The sequence below is a fragment of the Fusarium graminearum genome, chromosome 1, assembly GCF_000240135.3.
Source record: "Fusarium graminearum PH-1 chromosome 1, whole genome shotgun sequence".
NCBI classification, from domain to species: Eukaryota; Fungi; Ascomycota; class Sordariomycetes; order Hypocreales; family Nectriaceae; genus Fusarium; species Fusarium graminearum.
Genome location: NC_026474.1, coordinates 3,344,235 through 3,364,065, shown reverse-complemented (window position 1 = coordinate 3,364,065; position 19,831 = coordinate 3,344,235). Strand labels below are relative to the sequence as shown.

Genomic DNA, 19,831 nt, shown 5'->3' with positions numbered 1-19,831 from the left:
CGTCAAGAGAGGCGTATCGGTATTACACATATTTGCGCCAACAACAAGCGACCACGCGCCATCGCGCATTCTTACAAAGGCTTCGGTCTCCGTTCAAAAGTACTACTCACCAACGAAGTGTCCTGCTGAGCCTACGAGACCACCAACAATGGCTCGACCGAGAGACTCGCGCTCACCAAGTCCTGCAGGCAGCACCCACAGTTCCCGTCGTTTCCGCAACGATGATCGCCGGGATAGGGATCGTCGCAACGATGGAAGGGACCATCGCCGGCGTACCAGATCTCGCAGTCCAGACGTAAGAAGGCAGCATCGCAATTCTGACCGGCTTTATTCTAACGAGTTGCTCCATCAACAGCCCCGAAATCGCGACCGAGACAGAGACCGTGATCGTGACCGCGCACGAGACAGAGACAACTACCGCCGAAGAGACCGTTCCCTAGATCGACGAGATGACAACCATTACCGAGGTGGACGAAGAGACAATCGAGAACGAGATCGTCGAAGATCGCGAGACCGCTTTGATGACCGCATTCGATCACCCATGACCGACCGGCGACGCAACCGCAGCAGAGAGAATGACCGGGATGTGAGAAGGCGAGATGATTCCCGCAGCCGTATCTCTGGGCGCCGTGAGGGTACGACTGACTCTCCTGCTCGCAGCAATCGTGATGATGGCAGAAATCAGAAGACGCCACTCGATGACAGTGGTAACGGCGGTGCTAGTCAGGTTCGACACACGCTTCTTGATTTTGAGTGCATTGCTGATGGATTACAGGCACAAACCCCCAAAGCTGAGGGCGGACAAGCTGATGTCGACAAGAAAGCTGAACGACTGGCCAAGCTTGAAGCATGGAAGAAGAAGAAGGAGAGCGCAAGTCAGAAACAAAAAGAGGTAAACCCCAGTCAGACAAGGAATCTCCTTGCTGAAATGGACAAGAAGGCGAGCGGAGCGTCGTCCAAAACGGTTTCCCCTTCAGTTTCTGCTATTGCTTCACCGGCTGCGACGCCCACTGTCGAGTCCCCCGCTGCTTCCTACTCTGGCAAGTTTGATCCCAAGGCCATCGCCAAGAAGTCGGCAGCTTCACGGGCGCACGATGCTTCCAAACCTGCACTCGGCTCCCTGGAGGGGCAGCCTGAAAAGATTTCGGTGCCGGTCAAGCAAGCTACCACTGGTACGTCCAAGTCTTACATCATTTCCTTCGACTCAACTGACACATTTGTTTTAGCATCTGCCCTTCCTGCAAACAGAACAAAAGCAAGTGGCTTTGGTTTCGTAAAAACTAATGCAGAGACCGAGAAGCTTACCGCTAAGCGAAAGCTCGACCTTGACGAGGAAGACACAACCAAGCGCAAGCTTACTAAACTCCCTGCCCTTCCTATTGAGGCTGATGACACTCCGTACGCTGACCAAGATGATGACGAGTCCGATGGTGATAACTTCGCTGAGAACGAGGAGGAGGCCGCTGCTGCTGCCCGTGCAGCTCATGAGCGGCGTTTGCAGGCCGAGAACCAGATGGATACAGCCGAGGAAGAGACCAAACCTACAGATGTGGAGACGAACGGTGATGTGGCAATGAACAACAACGCTTCCCAGCCCGAACCTGCCACCCAGATGGAAGTTGACGAGGAAGATGATGTCGATCCTTTAGATGCTTTCATGGCCGATCTAAAGCAGACTGATGTGAGACAACCTACCAAAACATCGACAACACAAAAGATCCAGGAGCCCGAGGCCTACTTCAGTGACGATGAATATGACTTCAACAAGAAGGATGAAGGCGATGCAAGCGCTCTGTTGGCCATTACAGCAAAGCGGAAAAAGAAAGATATCCCGACGATTGATTACAGCAAGATCGAGATTGAACCTATCCGCAAGAACTTCTGGCATGAACCGGCTGAGTTGAGTCTTCTTACGGAGGCTGAGGTGGCTGACCTTCGCCTCGAACTGGATGGCATAAAAGTCAATGGAAAAGACGTTCCAAAGCCTGTTCAGAAGTGGGCCCAATGTGGTCTCACACGCCAGACGCTGGATGTCGTTGACAACCTGGGATACGAAAAGCCCACTCCCATTCAGATGCAAGCACTCCCGGCTCTGATGTCTGGTCGTGATGTTATCGGTGTTGCCAAAACTGGCTCTGGAAAGACGGTTGCTTTCCTGCTTCCCATGTTCCGACACATCAAAGATCAGCCCCCTCTCAAGGATACAGATGGCCCTATTGGATTGATCATGACCCCTACTCGAGAACTTGCCGTTCAGATCCATAAAGATTGCAAGCCTTTCCTCAAGATGATGGGTCTTCGCGCTGTTTGTGCTTATGGCGGAGCCCCTATTCGAGAGCAGATTGCAGAGCTCAAGCGTGGTGCAGAGATCATTGTATGCACGCCTGGTCGAATGATTGATCTTTTGGCTGCGAACCAAGGCCGAGTCACCAACTTGAAAAGAGTTACGTATGTTGTGCTTGATGAAGCCGATCGAATGTTTGACATGGGTTTCGAGCCCCAGGTCATGAAGATCTTTGCAAACATGCGACCTGACAGGCAGACAATCCTCTTCTCGGCCACTATGCCTCGTATCATCGACTCGCTGACCAAGAAGGTGCTAAAGAACCCTATTGAGGTCACGGTTGGCGGACGCAGTGTCGTGGCAAAGGAGATTGAACAAATCGTTGAAGTCCGAGACGAGCCGTCCAAGTTTCACCGTGTTCTTGAGCTTCTCGGAGAACTCTATGATCGCGATGAAGATGCTCGTACCCTAATCTTTGTCGAGCGACAAGAAAAGGCGGACGACTTGCTCAAAGAGCTGATGATGAAGGGATATCCATGTATGTCAATTCACGGAGGCAAGGACCAGATCGACCGTGATTCTACTATTTCGGATTTCAAGAAAGGTGTTGTGCCTATCTTGATTGCCACTTCGGTAGCAGCCCGTGGTCTCGATGTCAAGCAGCTAAAGCTTGTTATCAACTACGACGCTCCTAATCATTTGGAGGATTATGTGCATCGCGCAGGTCGAACTGGCCGTGCTGGTAACACCGGTGTTGCTGTCACTTTTGTTACGCCCGAACAGGAGAATTGCGCTCCAGGCATTGCCAAGGCTCTTGAACAGAGTGGGCAGCCCATACCTGACAGGCTCAACGAAATGAGGAAAGCTCATAGAGAGAAGGTCAAGTCTGGAAAAGCTAAAGACACGTCAGGTTTCGGTGGTAAGGGTCTCGACCGTCTTGATCAGGAACGAGAGGCGGCTCGTCTGCGTGAGCGCAAGGTTCACAAGGCCGAGGGTGAGGAAGAGGAGGTAACCGAGGACAAGAAGGAGGACGAAGACGAAAAGGCAGAGAAGGCGCTTGATGCGATCCGAGCTGCAGCATCTGGCGTGCTGGCTCGCGAGTCGGCAAAGGCTGATGATGCAGATGCAAAGTCTATGCCGCCAGTCAAGACCAGTGGTGTAGTAAAGGACAAGGCTAAGGATCCATTGGACAAAGTCAGTTCTGCTGTCAGCGCCATCAACAGCCGACTTGGAAAGGCCGGCCAACTTCGTGCTGGGCAACCCATTGACAACAAGGGGCCCGATGCCGGTGCCTTCCACGCTACATTGGAGATCAACGACTTCCCTCAAAAGGCAAGATGGGCTGTCACCAACAGAACCAACGTGGCGAAGATTCTGGAAGCTACAGGTACATCGATCACGACAAAGGGCAACTTCTACCCGGCTGGCAAGGAGGTGCCCGCTGGAGCCGAGCCCAAGCTGTATATTCTTATTGAAGGTGATACAGAAGTTGTCGTCAGTTCTGCCCTGACCGAACTCACGCGCTTGTTGCGGGAGGGCACAATTGCTGCTGTAGATGCCGATAGTCGAGCACCTGCCAGTGGACGATACACAATCACTTAATCGTGCTTGGAACCTGATGTTTCCAAGCAAGCGTATATTGTTACCACCAGACTTGCATGGGGTCCAGCTGTTCAGCCATGGAGCTGATGAAGGGGGCGGTAATCTGAAAAAGGGGGAAATACACAATTATAGGAGTTAATGACGGCGTTAGAGAGACCCTTTATAGGGAATTTGGTTATTACTCAGTTTTAACGCACTTGCTGAAAGTCTGCAAGCTGAAATGCATATGCTGTGTGAACTCTTCTCTATAACTAGTAATGTCTGAAGCGAAAGGGAAAAAACGCTGTATCTTGAGATAGTAACTCAACAACAATAAAAACGACGCTGACCACCAGCCTCCCAGGTTGGTATATACCGACATTATCTTGGTCCCAACGCATGCATGAAATCAAGATTGATTGCCACGCCGCTGCACAAGTCGCATGACTCGAACTCATCTTTCTTTCCATACAGAAACATGTCCTGGCCCATCAATCCGAGATCGCGAAACCTTTCTCATGACCAATTTCGGGCTTCTGTTGCTTGATCCGCTTCACGCGCTCGAAGCTGCTCTTGGCTAGCATCTTTCAACGTTTCTGAGCGAGTCTGCTTCTTCTGCGCTGCCAGCTGTGTCTGCAACTTTCCACCCGGCTTCGATGCAGCCTTGGCGCGAGCCTGTGTTTTTATGTCAGTTTATGGGAGTGCTGATTGTTGCTGTTGTTTGTCTGGGGTACTGACCTCGGCAGCTTCGGCAGCTTTCCTTCGCGCATTCTCTGGATCGTCTGAACCTGAGGCGGCAGTGGCTGATCCACCTCCCAAGGTTCTCGGAGGGCCGCCGACTTGTTTTGGGACCGGTGCTGTGCCGGAAGCCGGAGGAGGCGCGGTACCCAAGACACGGCCGGGCTGTGAGAAAGCCTCGGGCTCTGTCTTACCACAGATGTTGCCCATGACTACTAGGTACTTTGTGACGCGGCGCAGTGGATGTGAGTTTCTTTGTTCAATGTTGGCTGATATACAGCAGACGATGCGGTATCAATGTTTGACCAGTGAGTATTATTATTTACCAGGTGATGGTCTACTATGTAGCAGTTGAGTTAAGGTGAGCTAAAGACAGTGTTGCGTGGCGGTGATAGTTGAAAGTTGGAGTTTCGTCGTGCCAAGCTCCGAGGTCAGGACCAGGTTGAGGGGCTGGTTCTAGAGCTTCCCAGGGCGAAGGAAGACCTTGGGGGTTGCTGTTAAGGCAGTTGCTTGAAAGTGTGCAGAGCCTCAAAAAGCTATATCTTCAAATCGCGTTACAATGTAATGATTTTATTTAATGTAATATGGCAATTTGTATTGTTGAGGTTATTTACGGCTAATTCATGTCGTCTCTCATATGAAATATAGCGCTGCGCCTCAGAGAGCCCATGTGAGCAACGTCATTTGGGTAGTAGTGATTCGTATGGCTCAAGATCACCAATGAATAAACAGGCTGTGATCAATTGTTTACGCATGCAAGCCTTGATATTTATATCTGATAAACAATTTTCATATAAATTACAACTTACATATGGTTTTCCCCGAAACCCTTTCATAAAGTACATGGAAGCTTAGCTACCCACCTGTGTTTACTTACTCCATTCGCTTAGGTTAAGGTGGAATTTATACAACTCTTTCGAAGCATACTCTGCAGATTACCAGTCATGATAAAGAGATTAATATAGTGAGAGAAACCTATATAGAATTTAAAGACTTTAGAATTTGGTCTTGGTATATACAGCTACTTCTGCTAGTAACAACTTACAGTGCTGTGAACCATGGCTTGGCAAGAGCAAGTAATAAACATGTGAGAATACAGGGTAGCCAAACTCCAATACAACCTTTTGCTATTGCCAAGTTCCCCAGCGGACACTAGATCACTGTAGTTGAACTTGATCTGCACGGTTCATTGGTACATGTAATTATATGATTTCCTGTATTGACTCCCAGATTTGCTACGATATGTGGGAAGCTATCTCTGCAAGCATATGTAGTGTCATAAGAGCTTCCCTTCAACGTGGGACATTAACAAGGCACGTGAGTTTACAGTAGAGCTAGATATGGACGAAAAAACGTACAAAAGACACAAGACATGAATTACTTGCCACAAAATTAAGCATAATATGCAGGAACGGAGCTTTGGCCAAATGGAGGCCATCTGGGGTTGCTGATCTACTGCAAACCAGAGAGCAACGTTACGGGCCTTATTATCTGGGCTCCAGTCGGAGGGACAGGCCGAGAGACATTGAGGAAAATACTGGAGTGGTGAAAGTGGGCTGACTGGAGATATGTATGTACGTGATGCAGGAACTCATGGTCACTGAACTCATGTACCCAGAGAGGTGAGACTTGGATGTGACTAGCCCCTCACTGCAAAGATCAAGTGATTCACTCGACGTGGCCAGACTCTGCTATATCGGTCTAGATGAAAGAGATCAAGGATGAATACTAGTACTGAACATCCGATGGTTGCTCATCACAAACACAGCTCTGGGTTGGAGTACTTGGTTTGTGTGAGAAGGAGAACCCTCGACCTTCTATTCTCTTCTCTTCTCTTACCCTCTGAAAACCTAGTTATCTGTTTTTCTTAGTGCGCAAAATTACTGCAAAAAAAAAAGAACAGAAAACACAGCCGATCCTATCCTGTGACTTGGTAGATTGGCTTAGGTATGAGCCAGCAACCAGAGGACATATATGCCCGAGATATTCGCGCGCCCATTCGATACCTTCTGATTGGCGGCGCACGGTAATCTCTAAGGGACCGGCCCCGCTAGAACGTGCCATGGTCCACTGAAGTTCGTTCTCAGAGTGCCGTAACCTTTAGTGCCCCTCCACCTTCCATGCCTGGTTCTTGAGCCGCCTGGCCATCCGGGTTCTCATTCTCGTCAAACCTCTGAGGCGCGGGTCATTGGCAACATAACATCCCGCCCGGGTATTTGCTGTGACCATCCATTTATCCATCCAAATGACTCTGATGAACGAACATCTTGCCTATAGATCATAACCAGAAACCTTTATCTGTGCGTGCGTCAAGAAACAACAAAAAGTGACCCTCTTCATCGGAACGAGCGATTGCTCTTGTGGTTTCTAGCAGCCCATGAAACCATGGACCACTCGCATTCGACAGCCTTTGCTGCCCATTATCTCCAGCCAACTTCTTTCGACCCCGAAAAAGTCGACTATGGCTTCGATTCTATGCTTGGCCACGATACCTGCCTGACACATGGGCTCGATTCTCTTGGAACCTGCAACAACACCGAGAACGCTTGTCTCGATCAGCGATGTTTCGATCACTATGGCAAAACCTCTGCTGCCAAGAACGTTCTCGAGATTGGTCTCGATCTAAAAGCCGGCACCGATAAAGCCTCCCACAGAAATGAACAGGCAAACAACCCTCGCCCTTCGAGGGCAAAGACTCGTTCACAATCAAGCATCTCTGCATCCCCTGTAAAGATGTCTGCTGCCGCAACTAGAGCTTCGGCACATAGGCAAAAGCGGAAGAGGCAGTCCGAGCAGTTGCAAAACCACCAGCATCAGCAGAATCAACACCAACACCAGACGGACTATCACCAGACGTCCAATATTCACCAGCACTCGCCCCATTTCCTCCATGGCCAAAACCTACAACAACATATCGAACCCACGGCGGGCCTTCAGACTGTTAACGAGAACTTGCACCACAACTTCCAAATGCCTTTTTTGAATGGTCACCACCCATCGTTTGGCGGCGACCTTGAACAACACGGCGGTGTATTCGCACATACAAGCCCCTATAGCCGCTGGCCACAAGCTGTTGCTCCTTCTTGGGCCAACATGATGAACCAAGCCACCATTGCTAATTGTATGCAAATGTCATGGCCGATGCACACTGGCTGTAACGAAGCTGCCTCTGCTGATTGCACTTCTGCATGTGGTGATAACAAGTGCTGGAGTCAATGCGGCGACGGAGACGATCCAGACTGCTGCTTCGATACCTCCTGCACCGAGATCGACTTCTCTCAAGCCCCATGCTGCTTTGAGCCAACATGCGCTGCTCTCAAGCCATGCCTAGATTCTTCGTGCCAGGAGGCTGCCATCCCTTGCAATGATTTGCATTGCGTCGGGACCACGGTTTCCACTACTCCAGCTTCTGTGTCTGTCACGACACCCTCAGCCGAGCCAGAGCCCATGGTCAACGCCATCCTCAGTCCGGAGGAGCCAAGCAGGGATGTTTCTTTTGACATTGGTTCGGCCATCGCGCAAAACTTTGGTTTTGCCCATGATCTCGGCCATAGTTTCACAGATGATTTGAATCATCATGACGCAAACCTCAACAGCGACCACAACGGCTCGGGCTTGAATCAAAATGCAGTTTTTTCCATGTCTTCTCACTCCCCCACACCCAAAACCGAGTTGCCCGACAAGCAGTCCATGAATGACGAGACTGACTTCACCTGCAAGTGGCTCTGTGAAGATGGTATCCTCTGCTCCAAGACATTTGGGGGCAACAAGGAACTTCAGAATCACTGCAAAAGCGAGCATGTAAAGAACTTGAAGAAGGGCGAGTATGGTTTCTGCTGTACGTGGTACGGTTGTATAAGGCCTGGCCCATTCTCGCAGAAGAGCAAGCTAGAGCGACACATGCAGACTCACACCGGGTGTAAGTTACAACCCCCTGGACTGGAATCTCGAATTCGTCTTGAAACATGTACTAACAGCGACACCCATAGACAAGCCAGTAAAGTGCGATATCTGTGGCATAATGCTTTCCGCAAAACAATCGCTCGAGCAGCACATGCGCACCCATTCAGGCGAGAAACCTTGGAAGTGCGAACACGAGGGCTGCGGAGCTCGCTTCAAGCAGCAGAGTGCTCTCAGTAAGTTTGTTGATTTTCAGCTCAGTATAGCCTGCTAACCCTTTGCCAAGCTATGCACATGCGCACGCACACTGGCGAGAAGCCGTTAATGTGCGAAATTTGCGGAAAGCGGTTTGGCGAATCCTCCAATCTTTCCAAACATCGTCGCACGCATAATGTTCGTGGTAGTCATGTATGCGAGCATTGCGGAAAGGATTTCCACCGCTTGGACCAACTTCGTCGGCATCTGCAAACACATCTTCCAGATGGTAGCCGCAAGAGTAGCAAAAGCTCCTGACATCGTCTTACCGTGGTAAATTGAAGATGGGCGAACGAGGGATACAAGTCGCACGCGGCGATAAAAATCATTTTTGGCGTTTCGAGATTGACATTGGCGTTTGGGTTTGTCTTGAGTTTGGGTCAAGATTCTGCAACGAAAACCGGCGTTCAGGGAACAAGCTGCCCCGGATGAGCGGCACGAAACATATGAGACGAGCATATGATCCAGATAAAGGTAGATAGATACCCGATGTCATCATGACACAGGAAGCGTAATGAACACATCGTGGTCCTTGTTGGACCCGAACATAGTCACTAACCATCCTGGCGTATTTCAACAGGTTGATGTGAGTCGGGAGTCGACGCCGTGTGGCCGCAATGGTATGACAATCCATAAGAAGTCATCTTTACCATACTCAGGGCTCGTATTGGGTTCAGTCGTTCTGTTCCGTCTGATTGGAGAGCCTGGTCGTTGGATATTGAACATTAGAGGATGAACGAACTCTATCCCGAGAAGACCCGCACAGAAGTTGGTTAGATGTGTCGTGTTAGGTACTGAGTTGCTATCCTCCCGAATCAGAGATACATTTGAACAACGCCAACGAGTCCAGCCATTAGGCTGCTCAAAACTGAATACAATTCCGTGGAAAATCGGATTGAACTCTGTCGCCGTTGCGGGGTCTTTTTCAAAAGGCCGATGTGATCGATAGTCCGAGAAGATCCATGCTGAATCAGTTTAGAGTGAAGTCTGAGCAAGAGACGAAATCGATGATTGAGCCTAGGCCCAGAACGCTGCCTGAGATGGAAAATGATGAAAACTGTTGTGAATAGCTCAGCCAATTTTCATTTACATCGCTTTTGCCTGTTGATGGAAGGATGCCGTTGGGGTTGTGGTGGGGTGACTCCGGTTGAACCGATCTGGCACCCCCTAATAAACCAACCGAAAAAGACCGAGCCGTGAGAAACAATTTTGGTATGGTAACTGGGTCTTTTGGCGTGTTTCCTCGTTCAATTGAAGGATGGATAGAAGAACATTGGAGTAGGGGTCTCACAGGAGTTAGAAACTTTCAGCTTTCCCATGGCCCTGGCAATTACAAGTTTATGCCTTGTCAATTACAGGTTCGTAAGGCACCAAAGCTTGTTGGCAGTTGTTCATTCCGAAAGTACATCCGGGAATGCTGTACAACTCGATAGCAAGCCATAATATGGACACAAAACATCACGATCACTGCTCTCGCGTGTCTCAATCTTACAAGGACTTGTTGATCATGACCTCATTTTTGTTTTTTAAGACTGCCTACGGGCAGCCCATTGTGGACATATCCCGTCCCAGATCGAGGCCCAAACCGGGAAATAAGTACAAGTCAGACCGAGATTCCCTGAGCCATGCGATGCAGATTTCGAAGTTTTTTCAAAGAAAAAGCACGCGACGCCCTCCATACCCCGTTTCCCTTCTACCCAGTGTCCGTCACACGCCAAGAACTACCAGCATTTTTAACTTAAGCCTGGATGGATTGTTAGTCGGTTGATCTTGAGACGTGGATATCGCCAGGGGAAAGGAACTTGATATTCCTTCCACGGCATTTGTTCATCGTACCTTGATGGCGAACTTGCGCTGAGGGAAGTGGACAGTGCGCTTCTTGGTCTTCTCGAGCACGCGGGACTTCTCATCGGGTGATAGGCGGCGGCGGATAGCACGGGTCTGCTTGGCTCGGAGATCGAGGGGAGCGTACTTCTTGTTCTTGTAGAACAGACGGAGCTGGGCCCTTTGCTTGGCGTTGATGACGGTCAGGACACGAGCGATCGACTTGCGGATGTCGTGGCTGTTCGAAATTGCGTTAGTGGAGCACAACTTTTTGGCGGTCTCCTGCTTCTGTAGCAAGACCACAAGAGATGGGGAAATGCTCACATTCTGTTCAGCTTGGAGCCGGAAGAAGCGACCTTCTGAATGCGGAGCTGACCAAGCTCAGTCTTGAGCTCAGCGAGCTGCTTTGTCAAATCATCCTTGGACTTATTCCAGAGCTCTCCAGCCTTGACCTTGCCCGACGACTGCAACCTGTCAGCGATTTGTCCAACCCGTATTGTTCTCTTGCGTGAATTGTGCTATCGAAATCATGGCCGAGACTCGAGTTCAGTTGTGGGATGACGCTCGTGGATTGTGGATTGTGTATATCATGTGTACGCTTGGTCGATGGAATTGGAATGAATGCTCGAAAGGACTCTCTGGCCGCACGAAACGTCGACAATACGCAGTCGACGTCTGCCGTAACAACAGGGGCGTGGAATGTTCGTACTCACCATCTTGAATAGCTTCGAAGTGGTGTGCGAAGTGTGTCGACGAGTGTTTTGGGAAAATATCAGCCTCGACCTGTCACCGTCCGTGTCGCGATAGATCGATTTAGAGAAGTTTGCCGAGAAGGTGCGTTGGAAAATTAGGGCTTGCAAGAACTTGAGGTGGGGAAGGAGTGAGGAATTTTAAATTTTTGATTGGTAGGTGGGCTTGCTAGGTTTTTCCTTCCGATTTCGAATTCGGGGTCGCTCAGAAGCTCACGTGCTAGAGCAGGTGACTGTGTTTTGGCGCTACTGTAGGCGGTGTGGAATTCTGCCATTAATCGGACCAGGTGTCGGCCGGTTGGTCAGTCTGTCGTCAGGGAGTTGATCATGAGTTGGTAGATTGTAGATTAGTCCAAGCTTGCGCAAGCACATCAACACGCAATTATCAGAACATCATATAGACTGAGCACAATGTCTACACCGTCGGGAACTGGTAGCTGGACCAGTCTTATCCAACAAGCTCGACAACTAGAAAAACAGGTACATCAAACGACATGATGCGCCGAAACACAAGCTGACGTAGTCACAACTTAGACGGACAACTTGTTCCATACGTATTCGCAGTTCGCGGCAGCTCCTAACATCCCACCCAAGCCCACAGAAAAAGAACGTGAGACAGAAAAGAAGCTTGAGGAGTTGTTAGAAAAGGTGCGCACTGATGGCTTGTGTTAACATGTTATTTCCTAACTCCCTTCAGCGCGAGGATGTCATCAGCAAACTCGTCCGACTTCTCGATTCCGAAGCCGCCCTCACCTCATCCGCCATGAAACAGAACAACCTCGCCCTTTTCCAAAAGAAACTCGCCAGTCACAGAAAAGATCTGATCCGCCTACGCTCAAATTTACAAGAAGCCCGCAATCGCGCAAACCTTTTGACCAATGTCCGTTCGGATATTGACCAATACCGCCAGAACAACCCCGAAGCAGCCGAGGCCGACTATATGTTGCAAGAGCGCAATCGCATCGACAACAGTAACAGCATGGCCGATAACGTGCTTAGCCAGGCATACGCTGTTAACGACAACTTCAACTTGCAGCGCGAAACGTTGGCAAGCATCAACAGGAGGATCACACATGCAGCAAGTCAAGTGCCTGGGATTAACACGCTGATTGGAAGGATATCAGCCAAGAAGAGGAGGGATGGTATTATCATGGGTGGTTTCGTTGCGTTTTGCTTCATCGTCTTCTTCCTCTTTTCGTAAAACTGGGCGGGACTTGGTTTTTTCGTAAAGGTAATGTTATAGATGTTTGGGGGTATCAGCGTGTTTGATATTGTACAATACCTAGGCCATGGTGGGGTCATGATGTCTAGCATGTCTAAAGTTACAATCGTCTCTCCTCTACCGGAAGACGTCTAATTACAAGATTTTTGGCACCTCAAGATGTTGTTTACCTGGGTGTTGTTCCTTTGCTGTGGCTGGCAAGGTAGCTTCGTGATCCATCTCATCCACTAAACGTGAGAGACCCTTGGCAAGACCCTCTGTCTCAACTGGATGGGCTGTTCCACTGCCTGCCCATCGAACACGGCAGTACTTGTCAACAAGGAAGACGTATCCGACCTTGCTGTTGAGCAGGCCAATGGACTCTCGAATGTCGTCAGTGACACCACGTCGTACCAGGAAGTACTTGTCCCAGTCCTTCTCGGGGAATTGCTTTCGCAGCGACCCCATAAAGAACCGAATCAGCCAGGCCTTTCCAGCATTATCCTCGTAGTTGATGTTTACAAGCTGTGTGGTTTCGGCGTGCTGTGCCAACACTTGATGCAGCACCGGGTTTTCCTCCTTGGAAGTAAAAGTCCCGACCTGCTGCTCGGCCCAGCGACTGCTGAAGAAATTGATAACTGTAGCCTTGCCGCTGAGAAGTGGTGTGGTATCGCGTGGGTTCCTGTCCGTCTTTAAGAGGGTTTCGCCGTAAAAGTTGGGAAAGAACAGAGAGAGTTCTGCTTTGAAGAGGCGTGGAGGTGCGATGAAGGATTTACCCTCGTGGTATTGAAGGTTACCCCAGTCTCGGAAATATGGTCGTGATATCTTTGCTGTTCTGTAGACGTGGGTTATTAGTATATGAGACATATATCGTTGATAGTGCTAATATTACAGCTCCTTTCGCCGTTGTAAGTGCTTATCGTAGTTGACAAAATCCTCACGACGTTGCTTCAATGAGCGACTATCAATGCCTGTATTTTCTCCAGCCTTGGGCGGTAGAGGCATGCCAATTGGCCGAGGGAGAGGCTTGGGTACGAAGTGACCCTGTTGTCTCTTTCCATAGCTTCGAGGAGCTTCGATTGGCTTGGAAACCGTTGCTTGGGGATCTAACGATGCGCCAGCACCTGGCTTTTCAGTCCTCGCTGGCCGAAGTGCGGAGGTGGTGAAGGATCGTCGATATTCGCAGAATAAACATGTTAGAGGTCGACGGGCGAGGCCGGAGAGGGATAGTTCGAGTCGTCGTGACGCCATCATGGCTGGTTGGCGGGGGTGGGAGAGACTTTTGGGGCAGCTCTTTGCTCTTCTCTCTATAACATCAGACCAGACGTTGGAAAATTATTGACTCCAAAAAAAAAAAGGCCAAAGTCCGGACCAGGTCCCCACGTTCAGAACGGGATCAGTGGAGCACAGGGCAATTGCCTGTATCGGCAATGTGGATTTTCGGGGTTCGTGACAGAACCGAGAACGCGGTCAGATCGGGCTTAGTACCTGCCAGTGCCGTCATTCCCCCGGATTGGCGGTTATCCACGGACGGGGCCGATGGAAGCCAGGCTTTCGGCTTAATCAATGCCATGGTATTTACCATCTCCTCTTTCTTATGAGGATGACTTGGTGCTGATGTTTGTTATTTTCTTTGATCGTTACTCTCACTTCTCCCGGCCCAATTGTCAGTTACAGAATCATGTTTCTACAGCGAGGATCCCGTGTGTTACAGAAGCAATGGCACGTTGCGAGAGCCATGGGCAACATGGCAATGGGCCCTCGTGCTCCATTGAACGCCTCTTCTCCCAGATGGTTCAGCGAGTCTAGAAGGTTAATGGCTGTAAAGCCAGTTGTTCTGGCCGATATTGGTGAAGGTAAGTCTTTCCAGTCAGATGATCCGAGAACCTGACTAACACGAGGACAGGCATCGTCGAATGCGAAGTCATTCAATGGTTTGTCGAACCCGGTGCTCGTGTCGAGGAATTCTCCCCGCTCTGCGAAGTCCAAAGCGATAAAGCGTCTGTGGAAATCACAAGTCGCTTCTCCGGCGTGGTCAAGAAGCTACACTACGAAGCAGGCGAGATGGCCAAGGTCGGCAAGCCCTTTGTCGACATTGATATCGAAGGCGAGGCCAAGGCAGAAGACGTCGAAGCGATAATTGACCAACCGGGCGACAAGGCGGATGTTCCTCCCCCTCCACCATCAGCACCTACAGCGTCCAAGACCGAACAAACACAACAACAAACTCCCCAAGCAGTTGAAACACCAGCGAAGGAGAAGGGAAAATGTGCAAGCATCGCTACTCACGCTGTGCGACATCTTTCCAAGGAGCTTAAAATCGACATCTGCGATGTTGATGGAACAGGAAGAGATGGAAGAGTTATGAAAGAAGACATTTACAGATTTGTGAAGGAGAGAGATGCAAAGGGCGGTGCTCAGCAAATAGCACCAACCCCTACACCTTCACAGCCCCAAAATACGTCGGTGCAAACAGAAACAGTCGCACCCCTATCCAGCACACAACTCCAAATGTTTAAGACCATGACGCGGTCATTAACCATTCCACATTTCCTCTACGCGGACGAGGTTGACTTTTCAAGTCTTGTGGAACTCCGACAACGTCTGAACCGTGTTCTTGCCAAGGGTCCTTCTGTCGAGGGGCAGCCAAGCAAACTATCATACCTCCCTTTTATTATCAAGGCCGTTTCGCTGTCACTGAACAAATACCCAATGCTCAACGCCAGAGTAGATGTTGATCCCAAGACCAGCAAGCCCTGCCTGGTCCACCGATCACAACACAACATTGGTATTGCCATGGACACAGCAGGCGGTCTTGTGGTGCCTGTGATTAAGAACGTTGCATCTCTCAACATCTTGACCATCGCAGCAGAACTGTCAAGGCTTCAAGCACTGGCCACTCAGGGCAAACTGAAGCCAGCTGACTTCCAAGGCGGCACCATCACTGTGTCTAATATTGGAAATGTTGGTGGTACATATGTTAGTCCCGTCATTGTGGAACGCGAAGTGGCCATCCTGGGCATCGGACGTATGCGAACAGTGCCTGCGTTTGACGAGAACGACAATGTGGTCAAGAAGCAGATCACCAACTTTAGCTGGAGTGCTGATCACCGAGTTATTGACGGTGCTACTATGGCGCGAGCCGCTGAAGTTGTGAGACAGATAGTGGAGGAGCCGGATCTTATGGTAATGCATCTTAAATAGTTGGAAATGTGTCAAGGTATATAATTTAGATATAAAATTTACAAGTCATGATAAAGAATGCGAGTCTATACTTGGAAAGAGAATATGCTGTGCTGTGCCTTTGTGTTGCAGGCTTTGTTCCTACAAGTGGCACTTTTACTAACTGAGGCCATCACCATTGTGAGACTGCATGAGAAATTACAATTCCAATATAAACAGCATGTGCATAAGACTTTTATTTTCTAAGTTGGATGTGTGGTTGTACAACAATATACGGTACTTGTTCAATGCATGTATATCTAACCTCGTGATGTGCTCTACATCACAAGTGCCGAAAGGGTATTATCGTGCATGATGACAACACACCAGCTCAGAACTTCCAATTGAAATGCTTGTCCTTGAGGAACTATTCGGGCGGTGCATCATTTGTACGCCTGACTGAGTCATTTTTCATGGATGGAAGAGCTGAGCTGTAGTCAGGCCAGCTGGCTGAGTTGTCATGATGCATGAGCTGGACATTGAATGCATCGGATAATATACATCCCAGTAATGCCCGATGCCAGCGCCAACACTAGACAATATATCAAAAGTCCATGGCAGTATTAGAGTCAATACTAGTAGAGGAGGTCATATATCACAAAATAAAAAAGAAACTCTTGAAACATTTGCATTTCTACCGTCATTTGAAGCAGATGGCAGATAGTCTATGGTAAAAGCTGAAAGTCGTGCCTCGGTAGGGGAAAAAAAGAATAAGCCTCAAATCTGACCGCTTATCTCCTTCCAAGTTCCTTTTCCCTATTTGTACTGTATGTAACCAAACAAAAAAAAAAAGACAAAAAATCCCAGGGATGAGAAGGGAATACCTTGCCGTCATCCCTTTTAGCCTATCTGTATCAGCAGCCTCACCTCACCCCGCGCTCTCCGGACCCAGCGACTGCAACTCTGACATTTGCGGGGGGAGGGGCAAGCCATGGGGCATGACCCAAAACCAAGACCGAGACCAAGATTTAGACAACTACTACTAAGTTAGAGTTGCTTATCCTTGTCCCCTGCCTGTGCTTGTCTTTGTTGCGCCGCACCGGGGAGCTGTCCGAAAATGAGGCAGGCAACCTGAAAAGACTCTTAACGCCGTGTAAAGATAAAGGTATGAACAAATATTAAACTCCTAAATCCAGAATGCAAATGGCCTTGTAACGCTGTGACTCCCTGCTCAATGATTTCGCATAGTGTTGTGTGGTGACGGATGTGTTGTGTGGTGTTGTGTGTGGTTGGTGAGTGTCGGTAAGTGTTGTAGAGGTCATGTAAATCAAAATGATATAATGAACATATTTTCCTTTTATAGCTTGTCTTGAGACTTGGCCATAGTTTCCAAAACATTGCTCAAGGCTTCTTGCTCGACTACCTCGATAGGTCGGCTGACGTCGATTGTGATAACATCCTTTTCGTCGGCCAAGGGACGCTCCAGAATATCAAATTGGCTGTGTACCATGTTGGCACCCATGTAGTGGTTTTGTCGTTGTGTGACGCGAGCTAGAAGAAGCTCTTCAGGGGCGTCGAGAAAGACAAAGTGGATTTGGATGCGGCGATCGTAGTATCCAGCGACACGAATGACGTCGCGATACTTGCGCTTGAGTGCTGAGCAAGTGAGGACAACACCACATGATCCAGCGTTTAAGCGGTTGATGGACTCTTCTCGTAGGGCAGTAAGCCAGTCCCATCGATCCTCGTCAGTAAGAGGGATTCCATTTGCCATCTTTTCAATATTGGCGGTAGGGTGGAACTAGTGGGGGAGAGCGTGTTAGTAGTGATATGTGACACTGGGAAGAAAATTGTACATACAGCATCACCCTCGACATAGGGCATACCCAATGACTTGGCCAAATACTCGGCGACAGTGGTCTTTCCACAACCAGCAGGGCCCGTAACCAGCCAGATGTGTTGTTGTCCTTGGGTCTTGTGGCCGTTGATGGCGGCCGAGTTGAGAGATGGAGTTGCCGCCGTCATTGGTGACGAAGTTGTGGGCGACAATGCAATGGATACTGGTTTTGTGGGAGCCTTGATGGGCATTGTTGACGTGGAATTGTAAGTGAGCATTTTGAAACAGTCTTTGTAAGAAATTTAAATCGACTTTTGTTTTGTAGTTGAATTGAGTTAAGAGTGAGTTATGAGTGGTAGGTGTGATTGTTGTTGGGCTGGTCCGAATTTGAGTGGACGGATAGACGCCTTTTTTTGTAGAATAAATAGCCCCAGAGAATACGCCTATGATCGAATACTGAGTACAGTAGCAGCAGTGATAAAGGCAGGCTACTGAGTAACCAAATGACGTAGTAACAGGCTGTGCAGTTTATGAATAAGTAGCAAGATGGACAGGTATAATATCCGTTAACCGTTACGAGCAAAGAGTAAGACAGGTTGGGAAAAGAGCCAAAAATCAGTGAAGCAAGCGGGATTGTCAAAAAAGCCACGGGGGGTCAGGACAGATGGGGGGGATCTATATAAGCCTTGGAGTTACAGAGTACAACCTAGTCTAAAAGTCATGGATGGCTGATGTGTGTAGGTATGGATGTTCAAATTCAGGCTCAAGGAGAACCGGGGAGAAGGCCGTGACCGTGGCAGTGGAGGACAGGCACGAAACTTTGGGAAGCCTCCACTGTCGGTTCTTGTTCCATAGGGTGGCGTGGGGGCATTGGGTGTAGTGAAATGGGCCCGAGGGGTGACAGTCACCCGCTGGGCAAGCTCTGTAAGTGTACTTGAGGGACAAGGGGGCGACGAAGACGGTATTTTGAGGGTGCTTTAATTGGTCGAGGCTAAAGAGTATCCCCTTGTTGACTTGGTTTTATGCCCGGACATTTTTCTTGATTGTAGGGATACCTGCAGTTGTGCATTTCCGTTCCTGTTTCGTAGTATTACTGCAACTGGACACTGCCATTATCTTGACTCTTGAGATACAAAAGCATGGCTGTGGACTAATTCTTGTGGAGCGGATTCACTGTCAGGGGAAAAGACAAGAGATTGGTGAGGAGCAGGGCCCATGACGCTTGTTGTGGAACACGATGATGGATGGTCTCTAGAAAGTCTGAACCCCAAATTCCATCTCACATTCATCCCAGTTCCTAGCCCCCAGTCCCAGTCCCTGTCACTCTCCCGTTCGTTCGTACAACGTACCTTTGGAATGGGAATGGTGAGGTCACGAGGCTGCCTCCCTCCTCGCACGTCCTTTCAATTTTCCATACTCTGATCATCGTGACAATGCACGTCACACTTGGAAACTATGCTAGTAATGCATCAAATCCTGATCTCCAGGGGCGGATCTACGGTATCATGTTCTCTTGGAGAAATACATCCTTGAGCGGAGTTTCCGCTTGATTTATTACTTGTATAGAGTATCCGTAGACTAGATGGAATTCCTAGCCGTCGAACCGTCAAACCATTATGTACTCTGTAACCAGTATCAATGATCAGCATCTGTAATTCTCTCAAAGAGGAATTAGACTTATCTTGGATAATTAATCTCTCAAGTCGGTAAAAGTCTATATCTACAAACTGATCAGCACTTATCCGGTCCGACTGAACTGGACTGGGCTTACGGCTAAAGACTACCCAACTTTACCTGCACTCAAATCCGAGATCTTATCTTGTAACGTCGACGAATCGGACTAAAGATAACGTTGGGCTGCTTGGTGATTGATAGTGCAGAATCCTCCGACTGAAGTACCGAGTTGTTGATTAAATTCTACTGACAGAAAGTTGTCCCACGATGATGCTCAACCATTGTGACCCATGCATAACAGACACTGCTACTTTTCTTCTTCGAATGTTCCAATATGGGTCTATTCTAAATATATGATCCGCTAGAACCAGGTCACAATTATCAATGCACTGATACTTTCCGTATGTAATCAATATCTCGTCAATCCTCGTCTCGCTTTGTAAAGGGGGCCCCAGTTGAATGTTCCTGCAATTGTTGCAAATAGGAACTTGGACCAACAGAAAAGAGTAAAGCCGAGGGAGTGCCTATTAACCAGCTTTTAAAGCCTTCAATAACCTAAACATACATTTAAATTTACTGCATATTCAAGCCAGGTACAATCTTGGAAGCCCAATCTATTAATCCAA

The 19,831-nt window shown here is 48.9% G+C and overlaps 8 protein-coding genes across 8 annotated transcripts; 4 read left to right on the top strand and 4 right to left on the bottom strand.

The window, feature by feature from the left end:
• Nucleotides 1-148: 148 nt before the first annotated feature.
• On the top strand, nucleotides 149-3,886 carry FGSG_01024 (pre-mRNA-processing ATP-dependent RNA helicase PRP5; the record flags this gene model as incomplete). The annotated part of the gene is made up of 3 exons (XM_011318476.1): nucleotides 149-295; nucleotides 356-1,172; nucleotides 1,227-3,886. The coding sequence occupies 3 exons, from the start codon at nucleotides 149-151 to the stop codon at nucleotides 3,884-3,886; spliced, it is 3,624 nt and encodes a 1,207-aa protein (XP_011316778.1).
• A 317-nt stretch (nucleotides 3,887-4,203) lies between these two features.
• Nucleotides 4,204-4,849, bottom strand: FGSG_01023 (uncharacterized protein). Its single transcript, XM_011318475.1, has 2 exons — nucleotides 4,604-4,849; nucleotides 4,204-4,540 (listed from the first exon to the last, which is right to left on the bottom strand). The coding sequence occupies exons 1-2, from the start codon at nucleotides 4,811-4,813 to the stop codon at nucleotides 4,382-4,384; spliced, it is 369 nt and encodes a 122-aa protein (XP_011316777.1). The 5' UTR covers nucleotides 4,814-4,849; the 3' UTR covers nucleotides 4,204-4,381.
• A 2,139-nt stretch (nucleotides 4,850-6,988) lies between these two features.
• FGSG_01022 (uncharacterized protein) lies at nucleotides 6,989-9,016 on the top strand (the record flags this gene model as incomplete). Its single annotated transcript, XM_011318474.1, has 3 exons — nucleotides 6,989-8,522; nucleotides 8,593-8,739; nucleotides 8,790-9,016. 3 exons carry the CDS (start codon nucleotides 6,989-6,991, stop codon nucleotides 9,014-9,016), a joined length of 1,908 nt encoding a protein of 635 aa, XP_011316776.1.
• Nucleotides 9,017-10,133: 1,117 nt separating this feature from the next.
• On the bottom strand, nucleotides 10,134-11,453 carry FGSG_01021 (uncharacterized protein). Its single transcript, XM_011318473.1, has 4 exons — nucleotides 11,296-11,453; nucleotides 10,907-11,046; nucleotides 10,595-10,820; nucleotides 10,134-10,502 (listed from the first exon to the last, which is right to left on the bottom strand). Exons 1-4 carry the CDS (start codon nucleotides 11,296-11,298, stop codon nucleotides 10,497-10,499), a joined length of 375 nt encoding a protein of 124 aa, XP_011316775.1. The 5' UTR covers nucleotides 11,299-11,453; the 3' UTR covers nucleotides 10,134-10,496.
• Nucleotides 11,454-11,742: 289 nt separating this feature from the next.
• On the top strand, nucleotides 11,743-12,532 carry FGSG_01020 (uncharacterized protein; the record flags this gene model as incomplete). Its single annotated transcript, XM_011318472.1, has 3 exons — nucleotides 11,743-11,811; nucleotides 11,866-11,979; nucleotides 12,029-12,532. 3 exons carry the CDS (start codon nucleotides 11,743-11,745, stop codon nucleotides 12,530-12,532), a joined length of 687 nt encoding a protein of 228 aa, XP_011316774.1.
• A 156-nt stretch (nucleotides 12,533-12,688) lies between these two features.
• On the bottom strand, nucleotides 12,689-13,783 carry FGSG_01019 (uncharacterized protein; the record flags this gene model as incomplete). The annotated part of the gene is made up of 2 exons (XM_011318471.1): nucleotides 12,689-13,367; nucleotides 13,425-13,783. 2 exons carry the CDS (start codon nucleotides 13,781-13,783, stop codon nucleotides 12,689-12,691), a joined length of 1,038 nt encoding a protein of 345 aa, XP_011316773.1.
• Nucleotides 13,784-14,270: 487 nt separating this feature from the next.
• FGSG_11884 (uncharacterized protein) lies at nucleotides 14,271-15,736 on the top strand (the record flags this gene model as incomplete). Its single annotated transcript, XM_011318470.1, has 2 exons — nucleotides 14,271-14,388; nucleotides 14,439-15,736. 2 exons carry the CDS (start codon nucleotides 14,271-14,273, stop codon nucleotides 15,734-15,736), a joined length of 1,416 nt encoding a protein of 471 aa, XP_011316772.1.
• A 1,315-nt stretch (nucleotides 15,737-17,051) lies between these two features.
• FGSG_01018 (uncharacterized protein) lies at nucleotides 17,052-17,782 on the bottom strand (the record flags this gene model as incomplete). The annotated part of the gene is made up of 2 exons (XM_011318469.1): nucleotides 17,052-17,495; nucleotides 17,555-17,782. 2 exons carry the CDS (start codon nucleotides 17,780-17,782, stop codon nucleotides 17,052-17,054), a joined length of 672 nt encoding a protein of 223 aa, XP_011316771.1.
• Nucleotides 17,783-19,831: the final 2,049 nt, after the last annotated feature.

Bases quoted from the DNA above. Each gene is read 5' to 3' on its own strand.
- FGSG_01021 (XM_011318473.1), bottom strand. The intron at 10,821-10,906 runs GTGAGCATTTCC...AATTTCGAACAG, and splicing joins GGCTCCAAGCTGAACAGAAT to CCACGACATCCGCAAGTCGA.
- FGSG_01023 (XM_011318475.1), bottom strand. From the start codon at position 4,813: ATGGGCAACATCTGTGGTAAGACAGAGCCCGAGGCTTTCTCACAGCCC. The intron at 4,541-4,603 runs GTCAGTACCCCA...ATAAAAACACAG, and splicing joins AAGCTGCCGAAGCTGCCGAG to GCTCGCGCCAAGGCTGCATC.